A 20,965-nucleotide genomic window follows, 5' to 3' on the forward strand; every position below is an offset into this window, starting at 1 on the left:
AAAGTGGAGATAAGCAATCTACCTGATAAAGAGATTAAGGTAACAACCATAAAAATGCTCAATGGACTCAGGAGAAGAATGGATGAACACAGTGAGAAGTTTATTGGAGTTAGAAAATATAAAGAGAAATCAAACGGATGTGAGGAATACAATAACTGAAATAAAAAATACACTAGAAGGAATTCACAGTAGATTAGATGATACTGAGGAACCGATCAGTGAACTGGAAGACAGAGTAGTGGGAATCACACAAGCTGAACAGAAAAAAGAAATTAAAAAATGGAACAGTTTAACAGACTTCTGAGACATAGAGCGTACTGACATTCACATTATAGGGGTCCCAGAAGAAGAAGGAGAGAAAAGGGGGCAGAGAACTTATTTGAAGACATAACAGCTGAAAACTTCCCTAACCTGGGAAAGGAAACAGATATCCAGGAGCATAAAGCAGAGAGTCCTAAACAAGATCAACCCAATGAGAGCCATACCAAGATACATTGTAATTAAAATGCAAACATTAAAATTAAAGAGTGAATCTTAAAAACAGCAAGGGAAAAGCAACAAGTCACTTACAAAGGAACTCCCAAAGGCTGTCAGCTGACTTTTCTGCACAAATTTTGCAGGCCAGAAGGGAGTGGTATGATATATTTAAAGTGATGGAAGGATAAAACCTACAAACAAGAATATTCTATCCAGCAAGGCTATCATTCAGATTTGAAGGAGAGATTAAAAAGTTTTACAGACAAGCAAAAGGTTAAAAAGTTCCGCACTGCCAAACCAGCTTTACAGGAATTGTTAAAGGGATTTCGCTAAGTGGAAAAGAAAAGGCCCAACTAGAAATAAGAAAATTATAAAGGGAAAAGTTTCACTGATAAAGGCAAATACACAGTAAAAGTACTAGATCAACCACATATAAAGTTAGTAAGAAGGTTAAAAGACAAAAGTAGTAAAATGAACTATATCCACAATAAGTAATTAAGGGATACAGAAAACAAAATATAGGAAATATGATGTCAAAAACATTAAATGCTGGGAGGAGTACAAGTGCAGGGTTGTAGAAAATGTGTTTGAACTTAAGAGGATCAGCAACTTAAAATAATCACATATGAGATTGCTATATATAAACCTCATGGTAACCACACACCAAAAATCTATAATACATACACACATACAAAAGAGAAAGGAATCCAAACAGAACACTAAAATCAAGAAATCACAAGGAAGAGAGGGAAAAAAGAAGGAACAAAACAGAAATATGAAAACAATCACAAAACAATGAACAAAATGGCAATTAGTGCTCATCTATCAATAATTACTTTAAATGTAAATGGACTAAATGATCCAATCTAAGACACAGAGTGGCTAAATGGATACAAAAACAAGAATCATATTTAAGCTACCTACAAGAGACTCATTTCAGCTCTAAAGACATACACAAACTGAATGTGAAGAAATGGAAAAAGGTATTCTGGGAAAATGATAAGAAAAAGAAAGCTGTTGTAGCAATAGTTCTATCAGACAAAACATTCTTTAAAACAATGACTGTATTGAGAAACAAAAAAGTACGTAATGATCAAGGGATCAATCCAAGAAGAAAATATAACACTTGTAAATATACATGCATCCAACATAGGAGCACCTAAAAACAAAAAGCAAATAATAATAAAGGGAGAAACTGACAATAACACAATAATTGTAGGGGATATTAACACCCTACTAACTTAATGGACAGATCATCCAGCAGAGTATCAATCAGGAGACACTGGTCTTAAACAACACATTAGATCAGATGGACTTGGTAGATACATGTAGGACATTCCATTCAAAAAAGCAGAATACACATTCTTTTCAGGTACACATTGAACATTCTCCAGGATAGAGCTCATGCTAGGCCACAAAACAAGTCTTAAACAAATTTAAGACTGAAATTATATCAAGCATCTTTTCTGACCACAATGCTGAGACTAGAAATCAACTACAAGAAAAATGCAAAAAACACAATCATGTGGAGGCTAAACAATATGCCACTAAAGAACCAACAGGTCACTGATGAAATCAAAAAGGAAATAAAAAAATACATGAAGACAAATGAAAATGTAAACACAACAATCTGAGATCTATGGGACACAGCGAAAGTTGTTCTAAGAAGGAAGTTTATGGTGATACAAACCTAACTCAGGAAAAAAGAAAAATCTCAAATAAACAACCTAACCTTATCCCTAAAGGAACTAGAAAAAGATCAAATAAAACCCAAAGTTAGTAAAAGGAAAGAAATCATAAAGCTCACAGCAGAAATAAATAGAAATGAAAAAATAATAGGAAAGAAATAAATGAAACTAAGAAATAGTTCCTTGAAAAAATAAATCTGATAAACCTTTAGCCAGATTCATCAAGAAAAATAGAGACAGGACCCAAATCAATAAAAGCAGAAATGAAAAAGGAGAAGTTACAATCAACACCAAAGAAATACAAAGGATCATGAAAGGTTACTACAAAAACTATATGCCAATAAAATGGACAAGCTAGAAGAAGTAAATAAATTCCTAGGAAAGTACAATCTCTCAAGACAAAATCAGGAAGAAACAGAAAATACAGATAGATTGATTACCGGTAATTAAATTGAATCAGTAATCAAAAATTCCCAACAAACAAAAAGTCCAGGACAAGACAGCATCACAAGTGAATTCTACCAAACATTCAGAGAAGAGTTAACATCTATCCTTCTCAAAGTATTCTAAAAACTGAAGAGGAAGGAATGCTGCCAAACTTTCTATGAAGCCAGTATCACCCTGATACCAAAACCAAACTAACACACCACAAAGAAAGAAAATTACAGACCCGATATCACTGATGAACATAGATGCAAAAATCCTCAACAAAAATATTAGCAAACCAAATCCAGCAAAACATTAGAAAGATCATATACCATGATCAAGTGGGGTTTATCCCAGGGATACAAGGATAATTCAATGTATGCAAATTAATGTGATAAATCGCATTAGTACATTGAAGAGTAAAAATCATAGTACCGTCTCAGTAGATGCAGAAAAAGCTTTTGACAAAATTCAACAACAATTTATGATTAAAAAAAAGAAACCTCAAAAAAATGGGTATAGAGAGAACATAACTCAACATAATACAGGCCATATACGAGAAGCTCACAGCTGACATATTCAACAGTGAAAGCATTTCCTCCAAGATCAAGCACAAGACTAGGATGTCCATTTTTGCCACTTTTATGCAACACAGTTCTAGCCACAGCAATCACACAAGAAACAGAAATAAAAGGAATTCAACATGGGAAGGAAAAAGTAAAACTGTCACTGTTTGCAGACGACATGATAATATATTCAGAAAATCCTAAAGATACCACCAAGCACTATTAGAACTATTTCATGAATTACTAAGTTGCAGGATACAAAATTAATAGTCAGAAATCAGTTGCATTTCTATACACTAATGATGAACTATCAGAAGGAGAAATTAAGAAAATAATACCATTTATAATTGCATCAAAAAAAAAAACCTAGGAATGAATCTAAGATCTATAAGACCTATAGTTGTTAAACTATATTACAGTCGTGAAAAAAATTGAAGACAACACAAAGAAAAAAAGTCTACCATGGTTATGGATTAATATTGTTAGAACGACCATACTACCCAAGGCAATCTACAGATTCAATGCAATCCCTATCAAAATACCAATGACATTTTCCATAGAACTAGAACAAATAATTCTGAAATTTGTATGTAAATACAAAAATACCCTGAATAGCCAAAACAATATTAAGAAAGAACAAAGCCAAAGGGATCACACTACCTGATTGCAAACGATACTACAAAGCTATAGTAATCAAAACAGTATGGTACTGGCACAAAAACAGACACATAGATCAATGGAACAGAATAGAGAGCCCAGAAATAAACCCACACTTACATGGTCTATTAGTCTATGACAAAGGAAGCATGAACATACAATAGGGAAAAGGCAGCCTCTTTAATAAATGATGTTGGGAAACCTGGACAGCTACATGCAAAAGAATCAAATTGGACTACTTTCTTACACCATGCACAAAAATAAATTCAAAATGGATTAAAAACTCAATGTAGAACTTGAAACTATAAAACTCCAAAAAAAAAAAAAAGGCAGTATGATCTTTGACATCAATCTTAGCAATATATTTTGTATGTTTCCCCAGGCAAGGGAAACAAAAGCAAAAATAAATGAATGAGACATCAAACTAAAAAGATTTTACACAACAAAGGAAACTATCAACAAAATGAAAAGGCCACCAACTGAATGGGAGAAGATATTTGCAAATAATATACTCAAGAGGGGTTTATATCCAAAATATACAAAGAGCTCACACAACTCAACATCAAAAAACAAACAAATAAACAAACAACCAGATTAAAAAATGGGCAGAGGATCTGAATAGCCATTTTGCAAAGAAGACATACACATGGCCAGAGACATGAAAACATGCTCAACATCACTAATCACCAGTGAAATACAAATTAAAACCACAATGAGACATCACCTCATACCTGTCAGAATGGCTATTATCAAAAAGACAACAAATAAGAAGTGTAGGAAAGAATGTGGAAAAAAGAGAACTCTTGTTCAATGTTGGTGGGAATGTAAATTGGTGCAGTCACCATGGAAAAAACTACAGAGCTTCCTCAAAATTAAAAAAATAGAACTACCATATGATCCAGCAATTCTACTTGTGGGTATTTTTTTTTTTCACTACAATAAAGCAGTTATTTATTTATTTAAATTGTTATTGAAGTGTAGTTGATTTACAATGTTAGTTTCAGGTGTACTGCAAAGTGATTCAGTTATACATACACATACATATATATTTTCTTTTCAGATCCTTTTCCATTATGTTATTACCAGAAATTGAATATAGTTCCCTGTGCTGTACAATAGGTTCTTGTTTATCCATTTTACATATAGTAATGTGTGTCTGTTAATCCCCAACCCCTAATTTATCCCTCTCCGCCCTTTCCCTTTGGTAACCAGTCTGTTTTCTATGTCTGTGAGTCTGTTTTTGGTTTGTAAACAGAACTTGTATCATTTTTTTGTTTAGATTCCACGTAAGTGGTATCACATAATATGTCTCTGACTTACTTCACTCAATATGATAATCTCTAAGTCCATCCATGCTGTTGTAAATGGTATTATTTCAGTCTTCTTTATGGCTGAGTAATATCCCATCGTGTGTGCGCACGTGTGTATATAGGCATGTGTGTGTGCACGCACGTGCATATACAACTACTTTATTCAGTCATCTGTTGATGGACATTTGGGTTGTTTCCATGTCTTGGCTACTGTAAACAGTGCTGCTATGACGACTGGGGTGCATGTATCTTTTTAAATTATAGTTTTCTCCGGATATATGCTCAGGAGTGGGACTGCTGGATCATATGCTAAGTCTATTTTTAGTTTTTTTAAGGAACCTCCACACCAATTGACATTCCCACCAACAAAGTAGGAGGGTTCCTTTTTCTCCACACCATCTCCATTCTGACTGGTGTGAGGTGATACCTCATTGTAGTTTTGATTTGCATTTCTCTAATAATTAGGATACTGACCATCTTTTCATGCGCCTGTTGGCCACCTTGAGAAATGTTTCACCTGTTTCACCTTTGGAGAAATGTTCTACTTGTGGGTATTTATGTTAAGAAAACAAAACACTAATTCAAAACAATTCCTCTATGTTCACTGCAGGATTATTTACAATAGTCAAGATATGGAAGCCATGTAAGTGTCCACTGATAGATGAATGGATAAGAAAGATGCAGTGTATATATATCCAATGGATTATTACTCAGGCATAAAGAAGAATGAAATCTTGCCTTTTTCAAGAACACGGATGGACCTAGAGGATACTATGCTTAAGTGAAGTAAGTCACACAGAGACAAATATCATATGATTTCACTTTTATGTGGAATCTACAAGACAAAACAAATGAACAAAACCAAACCAAACAAACATAACAAAGCAGAAACAGTCACAGATACAGAGAACAAATGGGTGGTCACCAGAGGGGAGAGGAGCATGGAATGAGTGAAATACATAAGAGAGATTAAGAGGTACAAACTTCCAATTACAAAATAAATGAGTCACAGAGAAGAAGTGTACACTAGGAGGAGTATAGCCAATAATACTGTAATAACTTCGTATGGTGACATATGGTAACTAGAAATATCAAATCACTGTGCACCTGAAACTAATAGTCAGGTGTAGGCCAATTACATTTTAATTAAAAACAAAAAGATATAAACTGTAATTCTTAAACCTTTAAGACATGGGCTAACTTGCTCTTTCATGTTATCTCTTCACGATGAAGCTGAAGAATCAGAACTCCATCTCCACATCAGCCACACGTCCCTTCGGAGGCTGTCTCATGAAGACCTGCATAATTCCTGCTACTCTTTGCAAAGTCAAGAAACACATGTACATACACGCTGAAAGCAGCAGCCCCGTGTGCTGTACATTATATCAGAGGTGGTCTTGAATCTCAAAGTTAGAATTAACTTCTCCACTTCCACATCCCCTGAAATCCAAAGCTACTAAGAACCAGAATTCCTAGTTCCAGTGGGGTTTTACAGACATGCCAAAGTCTCTGGTTATTTCTCTTATTATAAGAAATAACTCAATCTACGTTGCCAAACATCATTTCGAGTCCAGAGGATGGTAAACTGTCATTTACTGAGTAACTCCTATGGAAACTATATATCCCTATCTATATAGAAATTTAAATACAGGGGGTTAGAGATTCGCTTTTGGCATGATGCAGGGAAGTGGCCTTCAAATCTCCTTCCAAAGTAACTGTAAACCTGAACAAAACTGCCAAAGACAACCATTTCAGCGCTCTGGATCAAGCATAGTCATACAACTGCAGAGAAGTGTTTATCCATGAAAATGACCTCAGGTAAGAACAGTGTGAGTCTGAGGCATATAAGCCTGGAACTATCTCCCTCCTCCCACCAGCCCTATCGGAGCAGTAGCTCATCCAGGGCTGGACAGGAAGTGAAAGCTGGCAGCTATGCAACCAGTGTCTTAGTGGTGACTGCCGTGGCAAGTGAGTGGGGGAGCCAGTGGTCGCAGGCCTGCATGTTGGGCAAGCGACAGGCCAGCCAAATAGTTGGGGATTTACTGGGGAGCTCCTGGATGCAAGACAATCGAAGGGGGCTTGCTAAGCTCTCCACATGTCTTGGGTTGACTAGAGGCTGTGACGTGCACAGCAGAGACTAGAGTGGACCCAAGCTGCTCACGAACAGAGATGAGAGAGAGCCCACAGGAAGTATAAGCCAGGACAGTCTTGACAATGGCCTTAAGTAGTAGGAATGTACTTCTCACTTCACACACAAATAAATCAGATTAACATCCAAAAATCATTTAACGCAATACACCATATGTTATGGACTGACTGTGTCCCCCTCAAATTTAGACGTTGAAACTAACCCCTAATATGATGGTATTTAGAGATGGGGCCTTTGGGAGGTAATTAGGTCCTGAGGGTGGAGCACTGGTCCAATGGGCTAAGAAGAGACACTAGCGAGCTCTCTCCACCACATGAAGGCACGGGGAGAAGGCAGCCACCTACGAGCCAGGCAGAGTCCGCACCAGCAACCAAACTGATCTTAGACTCCTGCTCTCCAAAAGTGTGAGAAAATAAATTTCTATTTACAAGCCACCCAGCCTGTGGTATTTTGTTATGGCAGCCTGAGCTGACTAAGATATATGAATAGAATACAAGGCAAAAAACAAAGAATTATCTCAAAGACACAGAAAGAGATGCGACAAAAGCCAATGCTCATTTATGATTAAAACTTTCAACAGACTAGAAATTAAAAGGAACATCCTTCATCTGATAAAGGGCATCTGTGAAAAAGCTACAATTAACATGGTAATTAATGGGTGAAACTAAAGCTTTCCTTCTAAGACTGGGAACAAGGCAAAGATGTGCACTTGGCTTCTGTTCTGTATTGGAGCTTTTCACCAGTACAGTAAGACAAAAACCAAAAAACACTTCACATTGGAAAGAAAGAAGTCAAACTGTCTTTAGTCAGAGATGACATGATCCAAAGGGTAGAAAATACTAAGGAATCTAGAAGAAAACTACTAGAATGAGTTTACAGTACAAAAATCAATATAGAAATGAGTTATATTTTTATATGCTAGCAATAAGCAAACCACAAAGGAAATTAAGAAGACAATTCCATTCATATTAGCATCAAATTGAATAAATATTTAGGAATAAATGTGAAAGAAGTACAAGAATTGTATGTGAAAAATAAAATTGGTAAGAAACATTAAGGATGATCTAAATAAATGAAGAGTCCATATTCATGAATTAAGAGATTTAATATTGGTAAGACTGTGTATCAGTTTCCTAGGCTACAAACCGTGTGGCTTCAAACAAAAAGAACTTATTCTCTCGCAGTTCTGAAGGATAGAAGTCTGAGGTCAAGGTCAGCCCATGTTCCTCAGAAGGCTCAAGGGAAGAATGCTTCCTTGACTTTTCCTAGTTTCTCACGGTTGCTGGCAATCTTTGGTGTTCCTTGGCTCATAGCTGCATTGCTCCAGTCTCTGCCTCCTTCATTGCATAGTGTTCCCCTGTGTGTGCCTCTGTATTCAAATTCCTATTTTGAACAGGACACCCAGCACTGGATTAGGGTCTCCACTTCATCGGCGCCATTTTAACTTGCTTACATTATCAAAGACCGTATAATGAGGTCACATTCAGGGGTATCAGGGGATAACACTTGAACATATCTTTTGGGGGGACACACTTCAGCCTAGCAAATGGCACTACTTTCTAAACTGATGTACAAATTCAGTGCAATCCCTGCCAAAACCCCAGCTGGCTTTTGCAGAAATTTAGCTGACCCTAAAACACGTATGGAAATCCAAAGAGTCTAGGAGAAACAGAACAGTTTTGAAAAAGAAAAAAGTTGGAGGACTTCTGTCACCAGATCCCAAAACTTACTGTAAAGCTACAGTAATAAAGCCAGTGTAGTATTTATTTAAGGACAGGCACACAGTGGGGGACCTGTAATGAAAACAACCGAGAGCCTGTAAATCCTTACATTTACAGTAAATTTGTTTTTGACAAAGTTGCCAAGACAGTTCAATAGGAAAAGAACAGTGTTTTCAACAAACAGTGACAGGACAATTGGATATATTTGCAGGCAAAAAAAAAAATCCACCTTGGATCCTTTCCTTACAACACACACAACTATTAACTCAAAGTGGATCACATATCTAAATGCACGTGCTAACATTGCTAGAAGACAACACAGGAGAAAGTCTTTGTATCTTTGAATTAGGGAAAGAGTTCTCAGATATGACACCAAAAGCACGAATCATGAAAAAAGGAAATAGCTAAAATGGATTTAATTAAAAGGAAAACCTTTTGAGCTTCAAAAGGCACCACTAAGAAAATGAAGACAAGCTAGGGACTGGAGGAAAATATCTGTAAATCACATTCTGATGAAGAACTTTTATGAGAAATATATAAACAACTTCGATGACTCAATAAGAAGACAAGGAAGCCAGTTTAAAAATGGGTAAAAGACTTGGATGAACACAGAAGGCATATGAATGGCTAAAAAGCACATGAAAAAATGCTCAACATCATTAGCCACTTCGCAAATATGAATCAAACCACAACAAAGTATCACTACCTACTCTCTAGGATGTCTGCAATCAAATAGACAAACAACAAGTGTTGGCAAGGATGTGGAGAAATTGGAACCCTTATACATTGCTGGTGGGAATATAAAATGATATAGCCACTTTGGGAAATAATGCTGCAGCTTTTAAAAGGTTAAACATAAGCTTACCATATAAACCAGCAATTCCACTTGTAGAGATCTATCAGGAAGTGTGGAGACTTATGTCCATGCGAAGCTTGTATGAGAATACTCACAGCAGTCTGTCATTCATACTAACCAAAATCTGGCAACAATCCAAATGTCATCCACTGGTGAATAAGCAAAATGAGGCATATCCATCCAAGGAATACTACACAGTAATTAAAAGTAGACTATGAACACATGCTACAAGGGTGAACCTCAAAAACATGAAAGAAGAGTAGACACGAAAACTGGATACTGTATGATCTTATCTATACGAAATGTCCAGAAAGGCAAATTAAAATGTATAGCAAGTTGATCCATAGTTGTCTAGAGTTGGGGTGGAAGTGGGCACTGATTGCAAAGGGGCTTTAGGAAAACTTCTGGGGCGATGGCAATGTTCTAAACCTGGACTGTGGTTGCGTGACTACATATATACTAAAAAATCAATGAACTGAACATTCACAGTGGGCAGATTTTATGGTATGTAAGTATAAATCAATAAAGCTGAAAAAGCGTGACATTATTGCTACACTACAACAGACCTGTCAGATGCCCCCGCAAAGCAGAAAAGAGCAATCAACTCTGCTGAGAAAGTGGGGCAGGAGCCGAGGATAGAGGCACGGCAAGGCAGAAAGGACCGCACAGATTTATTTCTTCAACAAATATCTACTGTCTACTCGGTTCTAGGTGCTTACATGTGTAAAACTTCTACAGTAAAGGGGAGACAGGAAATAAACATAACAAACACAGTAAGTTAAATACGCAGTATCTCTAGACAAGATGTGCCTTTACTATTAAGTGATGAGATTCTTCGGGCAGGAGAGGAGGGGACAGGCAGCGCAGGCACAGGACACAGGATGTGCTGCAGAAAAGCCGGGAATACAGTTTCACTGTGTTGGGTGAGCCCTATAGCTGGGGGTCTACAGAAAAATGCCCAGAGACGGTAACGAAAAGGTCAAAGCAGGAATCAGAAGTGACACTCACTCTTTCATTCTGTACAACATAGGTATTGGTACAGATGAAACTGAGATTAGGGCATCTGCCTGGCCAAAGCGATAACAGAACCTACTGAGAATGGTCTTCATGGGACTAACAGTGCCTGGCACATAGTAAGTGCTCTAAACATGCTTGCCACTATTTTTATTATTAATATTATGGTGTCATGGTGCCTAAATTATTAAATTCTACAGTCATATTAAGATGAAACAAGAAGAGATCTAAAAAAAGGTTTGCCTCCTTCTCTTTCAAAATGATCCTGGCAAGAATAATACAAGGAAGTGTACCCCTAACCCTCAGGGCACGGATTCAGAGCACTGCAGTTCTCTTTTTCAGAAGTATCTTTATAGTCCTTCCTTAAACTGATGGACAGTTTTAAAAATTATCTAAAGTTCTCTTCCTTAGGCTCCAACAAAGCGTACACAAAGGGAAAGCCTATCAGTAACAGAACACTCTACAGAGGTTACTGTGAAGATTATGTGTTACTATATGTATGCAATGAAGGGTTAACTCAGGAGGCCTGGGTTGCCCAAACCCTGAACATCTCAAAGGTCTTCAGGACTGGCCCTTGACTGGCTTCTGAGAGTTACCTTCTGAGCCCTTGGATTATCCAGATAGAAGAGTGTTTTTGTATGCCAGAGTCTTTGGGCCACATTATTACCAGTTTGACCATTATTTATGCTAACAATGTGACTTATGGTGAATGATTCTGTACACATGAGGTCCTTGGTTTGTTGTTCCGGGGGGCGGGGGGGGGGGGCGGGCAGAGACTGAGCATCTAAGGTCAGCCACGTGGGCACTGCATATCCATGTGACTGACCCCTAGAAAAACCCTGGACACCAAGACTCAGGTGAGTTTCCCTGGTTTGAGACACCGCATGTGCTGTTGCATTTGCATTGTCACTCGAAGAATTAAGTACATCCCCACGCGACTTCCCTGGGAAGGGACATCGGGAAGTCTGTGCTTGTTTTAAGACAGCCAGCCATTGCTATCATTTGTGCCAATCTCTGATCTCAATTTCCATAGTACGTTGGGGTTAAGAAGACAAACAAGAACACACTTCTTTCGTCACAAGCCTGAGGCACACTGGATTTGATGGCAACACTTAAGTCAACTTCCAGGAGATTCTGCTCTAGCCAGTGGATAATACGAATACAGAATGAATGTTTACATATTAAGAGAAACAGTTGACAATAATCAGATTGGAAACAGTAAACCACAACAGAGCTCTCACAATATAGCATACCTTTACTTCCTTTATGCTCGGAAGTGACGCATTTAGAAATTCCTCAGTTAATCTCTTCCAACTAGCAGCTTTGCTGAGATCAGAATGAATGATGAATTTTTCATAAATTCTAAAAATATTAGAAAAATCAACTCATAATTACAAAGCTTTATTAATAAAAAGGTCAGAAAGAAAAACATACATTATTTCTGAATAATATTTCACATATATATATATACAAAGAAACTGACTGACCCTTCTATTGTCTTTTCTACTTTATGGCTGTTGACATCCAGGAAACGATGAAATCTAAAAGATAAAATGTAATTCTTCTATTAATCTTGTTATATAGCTAAGTAGACTAGTCTCATAGCCCTCCCCATCCCCCCAGACACTCTATACTCAGCTTTATGTTCCCAACGAGTGCACCTCTCTCCCTGTATCACCTCCATCATCCATGCAAATAACCACTGAATCTCAGACTGCTTAAGCATCCTTTCCACAGGACACAGGTTGTCCTGAGCTTCCCAGTCCTGCCCTCTGGCTCCTTTGTCTGCCCGTAACGCCTTGTGTCTAGGTCCAGCAGAGCACATTCCACAGTGGGGGTTCCTAATCATTTTATGCCATAGCGAAGCCCAGGGAATCCCAGGGACCTCTTCTCAGAATAATGCTTTCAAATCATAAAATGAAATAAAAAAGAAATCAAGTATACTGAAATACAGCTGTGAATTTTTTTTTAAAGTGTGTAACATAGTAAGAGATATATTTCTTTATTAAAGCACTAAATAACAAGACCTAGTAGTGGGTTCATAACTACATGACAGTAACAGTAAATAACATCTAGAAATACCTGCAGTAACTACACTATGATAGTGAAATACGTGGTTTCTGCTGGTGACACTCATGCATAAGCTATTACTGCTTGCTGCTTTCACTCACAGTTGAAGGAAATGTTACTTTTTAGTTAGAGGTTAGTGTAATTTTTCTCTTGTCCAAATCCATAACACCTGAATTCTATCTTCAGGCCTTCAGGTTAGGAACCCCTGTTTTATATCACATGTAATTAATTTTTGTCTATCTTCCTTAAGGATAGAAGCTACTGCTTCATCTACCTATGAATTTCTAGGGCCTAGAATGTGTTCACAATTTTTAAAAAAGCAGGCACGAACTGTTCATTTTTCTGATGGATTAAAGCAACATGAAATTACCATATAGGTCACCCAACTCTTGTTTTCTCTCTTTTAGTATCAAAGCCATATAGTCTGTACTTAAAAGAAGTAAATTGTGGGGGAGGGCATAAGCTCAGTGGTAGAGTGCATGCTTAATCCCCAGTACCTCCATTAAAAAAAAAGTAAATAAATAAATAAACCTAATTGACTCCCCCTTCAAAAAAAAGAAAACAAAAATAAAAATAAAGTAAGTCTATTTAAAAAACTGTTAAAAAAAAAAGAAGTAAATTATACTACGAAATAACATATCTAATTCTAACCCAGTAAATGGCTGAGTGGAACACTACTTTACCTACTATAATTTAGCTTTTCAATGTGTAAAAGGAGATAGTAACTTGTAATGTTGTTCCCAACTCTAAAATGATGTCCATCTACCTACTGTCATTCAGAAATATCAACAGAAAAATTATTTAGGATTTCGCATTTACATTTTTCTATCTTACATGACCTATTCAGAGGCTGTTATATTTGTAAGTCACATTTAAGAATTGAGTAGTTTCAGAAACCTGGTAGGCTTTTAGACTCATTGTCTATTCTTATTACAAACCAAGTAAGCACTTTATGTATGATCATTAAGGCTGATAATCAAGATTACAGATTCTGAAAAACTTTACTATTCAAGATTTCTAATGAAATTAAACAGGTACAATATTAACAATGACTAACACTCTTTCAATAATAGTTTCAGGTAAGGATCATAACAGTATTGTCTAATTTACATCTTCCATTAAGAAAAATGAGAGCTCTGATTTCACTAAAGTATCTAACCAGATAAATCTTTCAAAATTAATTACACTAGAAACTGTATGAGAAGGTATATTACGTGATTTGGTGTACTCTTGTACTAAGAACTATTCTAGGTTCTGGGATAAGAAATGAACAAAACAGACAAAGATCCCTACCCTCGTGGAACTGAAGGTGGGAGTGGAAGAGAGAAACAGTAAACAACAGAGAAGTTATCCGATGTGTAACGCTATGCGTTTTGGAAAAATGAAAAAGGTAAGTAGGGTAAGGAAGATCTGGAGTGGCCAGAGCAGGAAGAGGGAGTAAATGAGAATGCGGTTTTAAATAGGATGTGACCACTATTTTGCTCTAAAACTTCACTCTCCCATCCATTCGAAATATACTTGATGCGCACTGTCCGGCGATAAGTGCAGTGGGCGGAGCGCAACAGGACAGACAGACCAGTTCCCCAGGAGCGCGCCTCTAGAACGGGAAGACGACCCCCAACCACCCACAACCACTGTTTGTGCTTGCGTGTGTCACCGCGCCGGGGACCAGAAGGCGGAGGGCACCGCGCTGCCGACGCAGCACGGCGCGCGGGGGCTGTGCCGGGGGTCCGGCCGCGCGCCCCTCCCCTCGCCTAACCCCGTCCCGTCCCTGGCCCCGGTGCCGCGCCCACACCTGAAGTTGGACCAGGCGAAGTGCAGGGCGAGCTGGAAATTGGGGTCCGCCTCGTCCTGGATGCCCGCCACCCGGCGGACGAGCTCGCGCACGTCGCGCTCTTGCTGTGGGTCCAGGCGGCTCCAGGACGGCGCCGGCGACGCCATATCTCCCGCGCTCCCACCGCCCTCCGTGAGGTCGCGCCCGCTCTCGCGAGAGTTCGAGCTGCTGGTGCCTCGGAGAGGCTGCGCGGCTCTCGCGAGAGTTCGCGCTGCTGCAGCGTCGAGTCTCCACGCGTATTTTTATTGGTGGCTCAGTTGTGTGTTCGCTGGTACCACGTGGGTAAATTTAGGCGCGTCTTCAGAGGGTTAGTCATTATTATTAGTTATCTTACTGATAGTCTCAGGCTAACCTCGGTTGGTGGTTTAACTGCTGATGTTTTGAGAACAGCCACTTCTCAGTGTATCTGCATTTGCAGGTGCCATGACCCGTTAGTTGTCTCCTTCTCCAGGCGTCGGTTTCCCCTCCTAGCGGTGATCTCTAGTGCCGTTTCAGTCCCCGCGCCTGCACCGGCCGCCCTACGTGGCCCGCACTGCAGCAGGTGTACGGAAAGCGCGTTGTCCCGCACAGGGGCGGAGCGCTGCCTTTCCTTCTGTCCCCGGTGATTTTGGTAAACCCCTGTCCGCTAGAGGTGGAGTAAGGTCTTTGTCGTTGTTCGTAATTAAAACTAGTTTTAAACTAACTTTCTGTTAAGTATTGCTCATAACCGTTCCAAGACTTGTTGCATGGAACTCTTTAATTTTTGTTTTCTTTTCTAGATCTAGCAGGTTTTCATGTGATTTATTACACTGCATTACTGTAGAAAAAGATAGCTGATAATACACCACTGACGTGGTCCGTTTGGGCTTCTGTAACAGACTACCACAGACTGAGTGGATTGTAAGCAACAGAAACTTATTTCTCATAGTTCTGGAGGCTGGAGTTTGAGATCAGGGTGCCAGCATGGTTGAGTGAGGTCCCTTTTCCTGGAAGCAGACTTCTGATTGTGTCCTCACGGTTGACAGGGGCAAGGAGCTCACTGGGGCCTCTTTTATAAGGGCACTAATCTCAATCTTGAGGGCTCCACCCTCCTTTTCTAATCACCTCCCAAAATGCCATCACCTCCCAAATAACATCATATTGGTATTGGATTTCAACGTATGAATCTTGCGGGGGACACAAACACCCAGGCCATAGCAACTACCTAAAACATACACTGCACACCATTGCACAAATCCCACAAGAAGAGGAAGCTCATAGCAGTAGAAATAACTCTAGGAAAGGGGATTTATACTTGCTTCCTAGGCAATCTTTTCTACCCCAGTTTCAGCTATCATCTGTGTAACTTAAAAACAATTTTTTTGTGTAACTCTTAAATTTGTGTATGCAGCTCACATTTTACTTAGCACTCCAAATCTATAATAGCATGTTGTACATCTCCAAAAATAAAAATATACATACACACTTATATGTGCCTCCTCTACCTCCCCACCTAGCTGGTTGGTCTTGACCTCTGGAGGGAGACTTACAACAGGGTGCTCGCAGTAACTTGAACTGGTAGGGACTGAGCCACTCTCCCAGGCTTCCCTGGCTGGCCTGGGCCAGTCTCCCCTTTCTGGAAGAGGAGTTGGAAAAATTTTCCAAAGGTGTCTCTGGTGCCTCTGATGACTGAGCTCCTTTCAAAACACCATTGGGCCCCAGATACCTGCTGTGGGACTTTAAGACTGATCACCCACTCTACAGGGGACGTGGGAACATTTTAGGAAGACTATACAAAGAGGATGGCAAACAGGCCTGGGTATACTCTGCAACCCTCAAGGATGGCCCTTGGATAAATTTTCTGGAAAGGTTCTGGAAAGAAAAATTCTGGAAAGGCCCCACACACGATGGTAGCTTGATTAGGGGGCACCATCCCCATCCTTCTTGTCCAGTCTGAGCCTGTCCCAGTGGCCACTGTGGAAGGACTTAGAAATATTTCAGGGGTGTCTCTGTTGAATGTGCCACACATGGGACTGTGCCAGTCTAAGAATACCTACCCCAGATGCCCAGCCAAGTTTGTCCTGGCTTCCTGAGGGGACTTAACAAAAATTTGGGGATGGCAATGCCCTTCTCTATATCCATCGCTAGCCTGAGGAAAATTGGAAATGCTTGGGGGAGATATAGCCAATGACCAGACTCATGCAGGATTGTGGCCTGTCCAGAGTGTCCTCCCCAGGCCTGTCTGTACTAATTGGGCTGGTTCTGGCCTTTGGAGGGAGAATTAGAAACTTTTGGGTTGGGGCTCCCAATACCAGGACCCATCCAGGCTCCTTCCCCAGGCCTCCCTGGCCTGCCCAGGCCTTTCCACTCCAGGGAGAGGCTTAGAAATGTTTTGAGGGTGACTCCAAAGACCAGTCCCCAGGCAGGACCACAGCCAGGCCCAAGGTGCCCCTTCCGGAGCCCCATGCCTGCCTTGGTGTTTGCCCCCTAGAGAGGGAGACATAAACATTTTGGTAATTTGCATCTATAGGTGGGACCATGGCCAGAACTGGGGTGCCCCTTGGGTGGTACCTGACTCCAAAGTGAAAAGGTCCCTCCCACAAATGTTTCTCACTCCCCTTCCACTGACTGACATGTAAACAGCCTACCAGGGAGGCCTGGGGAGGGGCCCTGGCTGTCAGCAGCACCCACTGAGTGTTCCTAGTCCCACTCTAGCCCCAGCCAGGCGGGAAGTGGTGGAGGGCAGGTGGACTCAGGTATGGTCCTGCATGAGTCCAGGTCATTAGTGTGTCTCCTAAAACATTCCCCTCAAAGTAGGGGAGGAGGGGAACCCCTATGGCCTGAGAGGGCACTAAAGGTCAGGCCCTGGTCCTGTGTGGGTCTGGTCATTGGATGGCCTCTGGATGTCCACCTCTGGAGGATGTGGGCATCTGCCCAGGTCATCAGGGCCTGCCCAGGGAGGGTGCTTTGTAAGGTCCAGAAACTTTTTATGTCCCTTGCTGGAGGTGGACACCAGCCTGTGACCAACAAGGAGGTACCAGGAGGGCGCCTTAGTCCCGACCATGGTTGCCAGATCCCCCTTACAAATAGGGATTGGTCAGAGCTGGCCAGAGAGGCCCCTAGAAGGGTCATAGAGGGCACTCCTAAAATGTTCCTAAGTCCCAGCCAATGATGTGAGCCAGTGAGAGCCAAGAAGGGGGTTCCCAGGCCTGGTGGTTTCCCATATGGGCCTGGTCATTGCATGCAGCCCCCCAAATAGTTTCATGTCTCCACCAGAGAAGGGGATACACAGGCAGGTCAGATACACCCTGAGATCACACCCAGCCTCATCGAGGTCCTCTGTAGGGCCAGTCATTGCAGGCAGCACCCAGCAACTTTCCTAAGCTCTCACTGGCCTGGGATGGCAGGGAGCCCCATGGAGGTGTCCTGACCATGGTCAGGCTCAGGCCTGGTCACCCGTGGAAAACGTTTCTAAGTCCTCTCTGTGCATAGCCCTGGGTAGGGAGGCCGTGAGACGGTACCGGGGCCCAGACAGTCCTGCATGGGGCCTAGATACCAGATGTGCCTGTTAAAATTTTTCCTAAGTCCCCTTTGGAGGCAGAGACTGACCTGGGATGGAAAGGGAGGCCCATCACTGTCCTGGCCACAGTCCTACGTGTGGCTCAGTGGTCAGATGTACCATGTAAATATTTTTCCATGTCTCTGCAGTGGCCAGCCAGGGAAGCCTGTGGAGAGGCAGATGGTCCAACCACAGTCCCTCATGGACCCCTTCATCACCTGCCCCTCTAGAAAATGTTTCTGTGTGCAGAAACCAGATAGGAAGGCCTGGAAAGGGTGTCTGGGACCAGCTTCCCACTCCCAGCATGGGGAGCACCTCACACAGTGTTTCCTAGAGGCTTGGAAGGATGCTTCCAGAGAGGGTGACCACAGCAGTTGTCCACGCCCACCCACACCCCTGCATGGGACTCACATCCTTGTGTTGGTGCAAACTGGCCACTCTGGGAGGCCTAAGGGATGAGGACAGCAGAATGCTCTGCACAGAACAACTCCATCCAAACCCTTGCACTGAAAAACTTGACCAAACTCTAGCCTGGCTTCTGGCAGCATAAGACTGTGTCTCTAGGATGACCCCAAATAAAATACCTGTTTGAGAAATCTCAGTGCTGACCGGGAATTTACTATCTAACTGGAGCCCATTTACATGATTGGAATGTAAAGTGGTACATCCAGCGTGGGAAACAGTATGGCAGTTCCTAAAAAATGAGGCATAGAATTAGTGCATGATTTAGCAATCAGACCCAAAGGAACTGAAAGCAGAGACTCAAAAGATCTTTGTACACTAATAGTCATAGCAGCACTATGCCTATTAGCCAAAATATGGAAACAACACAAATGTCCATCAGTGAATGAATGGATAAACAAAATGTGGATATACGTGTTCCATACAGTGCAATGTTGTTCAGCCTTAAAAAGGAACGAAATTCTGACACATGCTGCAACATGGATGAACCCTGAAGACAGTATGCTAAGTGAGATAAGCTAATTACAGAAGGCCAAATACTGTATGATTCCACTTACATGAGACAGTTAGTCAAATTTATAGAGACAGAAAGTATAGTGGTTGTTGCCAGGGGCTGGTTGGGGGAGCAAGGAATGGGAAGTTATTGTTGAATGAGCACAGAGTTTCAGTCTGGGAAGATGAAAAAGTGCTGGAGATGGATAGTGTAGATGGTGGACAATAACGTGAAAATATTTAGTGTCACTGATCTATACACTGAAAAATGGTATATTGTATATTTAAATTTTTTCATATATATTTCATATATTTGTGATATTTTGACATCTTAAAAAATGCTTTCTGGGTAAGGAAGACCGCTTCTCCTGAGGCTAGCCCGCTCTTAGAGACAGCAAAGGACTCAGCTAGCAGTATATCATTGACATGGAAACTAACCAATCTAGGCGATACTTCCTCTGCCCGGCTCCTGTACCCCAGGAAGAAAATAGTCCTCTGCCTCAACCATTTTACAGTCAGGTACCAGGCAGCGAGGGACCACTCCTGCAGCCTAGAGCCCACTGAAAGTATTCAGACTGGCCTTTCCTGCTGCTTCCCTGGAAACCCCAGTAAAGGCTCAGCTTAACCCTGGCTTCTGTCTTCTGTACCTGATCAAAATCTGTCACTTCGCCTGTGACTCTGCAGGCATGTTAGGATCCGGTCTCTAGGACTTGTGAGTATTGTAAACTTTGTCTTTCCTGAGCCTCGCTTGGGCCTCTTCTCGTGGACATACCTGATTGACTATGAGATAAAAGAACACAACAAACAATTTAAAAGAAAATTTTATATTAAGTATTTTTTTACAACAATAAAAATGTTATCAATGGATGTTAAAATTAGCGGGTGGAATTTGAGGAGTCACAGGGTATTTATTTGCTCTGTTAATACAGATGTCCCCATGAAATACTGATTTATTACAAAGTGGAAAAGAACTTTAAAGTGAAAAAGCCTGCAGACTGCACTTGAACCAAGCGAGCAAGTTACTGTCAGTAACAGGGCAATCGGAAACCACAGTACTGCTGATTGATAAGATATGTAGAGAACAGGGCGTCCCTTCCGTGGTGTCCCTGGGCTAAGTGTACATTCGCATCTAATCCCGAGGTAGCATCAGGAAAGCCCACACGAGGCATCATCTTCCTGTAAGGCAAACAGAGACTGATGAACTGTTCCAGATGGAAGGAGTTTATAAAGAGATGTGGTGACTGAACACAGTACATGTATTTGTGGGCTGGATTCTTTTGTTGTCAAGAGCATAACTTGACAACAAATCAAGTGAAATCTGAATGGAGGCAGAAGATTGGGTGGTAATGTCTCCGTGCTGGTTTTTGTAGTTCTTTTTTCTGGTTGAGTAGAATTATGGATGATTTTTATTTTCTTTGTATCTTTCCATTTTGTCTATTTTCTGGATGGAACATTCTTATCTTTTTTTTATTGAGGTATAGTCCGTTTACAGTGTTGTGTCAATTTCTGATGCACAGCACAATGCTTCAGTCATATATGAACAAATATATATTCATTTTCATATTCTTTTTTACCGTGAGCTGCTACAAGATACTGAATATATTTTGATTTTTCAGTTTTGATGGTTGAATAACGCAGGAGCAGGACAAACACTGATATATTCTGGAGTGATGGGGCAACTTGCTCAGAAAAAGCTCAGAAAAAAAAATTAAAAGAAGAGGAAAAT

General features: G+C 40.7%; 1 protein-coding gene across 3 annotated transcripts in view; it reads right to left on the bottom strand.

Annotated features, from left to right (window-relative positions):
• TUBGCP5 (tubulin gamma complex component 5) overlaps window positions 1–14,907 on the bottom strand; it is a 46,180-nt gene extending 31,273 nt beyond the window's left edge. For 2 of the 3 annotated variants that reach the window (XM_074363406.1, XM_074363405.1), the window contains exons 1-3: window positions 14,730–14,907; window positions 12,352–12,405; window positions 12,118–12,226 (exon numbers count right to left, since the gene is read on the bottom strand). In XM_074363406.1, the coding sequence (XP_074219507.1) occupies window positions 12,118–12,226; window positions 12,352–12,405; window positions 14,730–14,875 (309 nt within the window). In that variant the 5' untranslated portion in view covers window positions 14,876–14,907. The remainder of the gene's footprint in view (window positions 1–12,117; window positions 12,227–12,351; window positions 12,406–14,729) is intronic. The other variant, XM_074363408.1, reaches the window with a different exon arrangement.
• Between the last annotated feature and the right edge of the window lie 6,058 nt (window positions 14,908–20,965).

Source organism: Camelus bactrianus, chromosome 5, assembly GCF_048773025.1.
Source record: "Camelus bactrianus isolate YW-2024 breed Bactrian camel chromosome 5, ASM4877302v1, whole genome shotgun sequence".
Lineage (NCBI taxonomy): Eukaryota > Metazoa > Chordata > Mammalia > Artiodactyla > Camelidae > Camelus > Camelus bactrianus.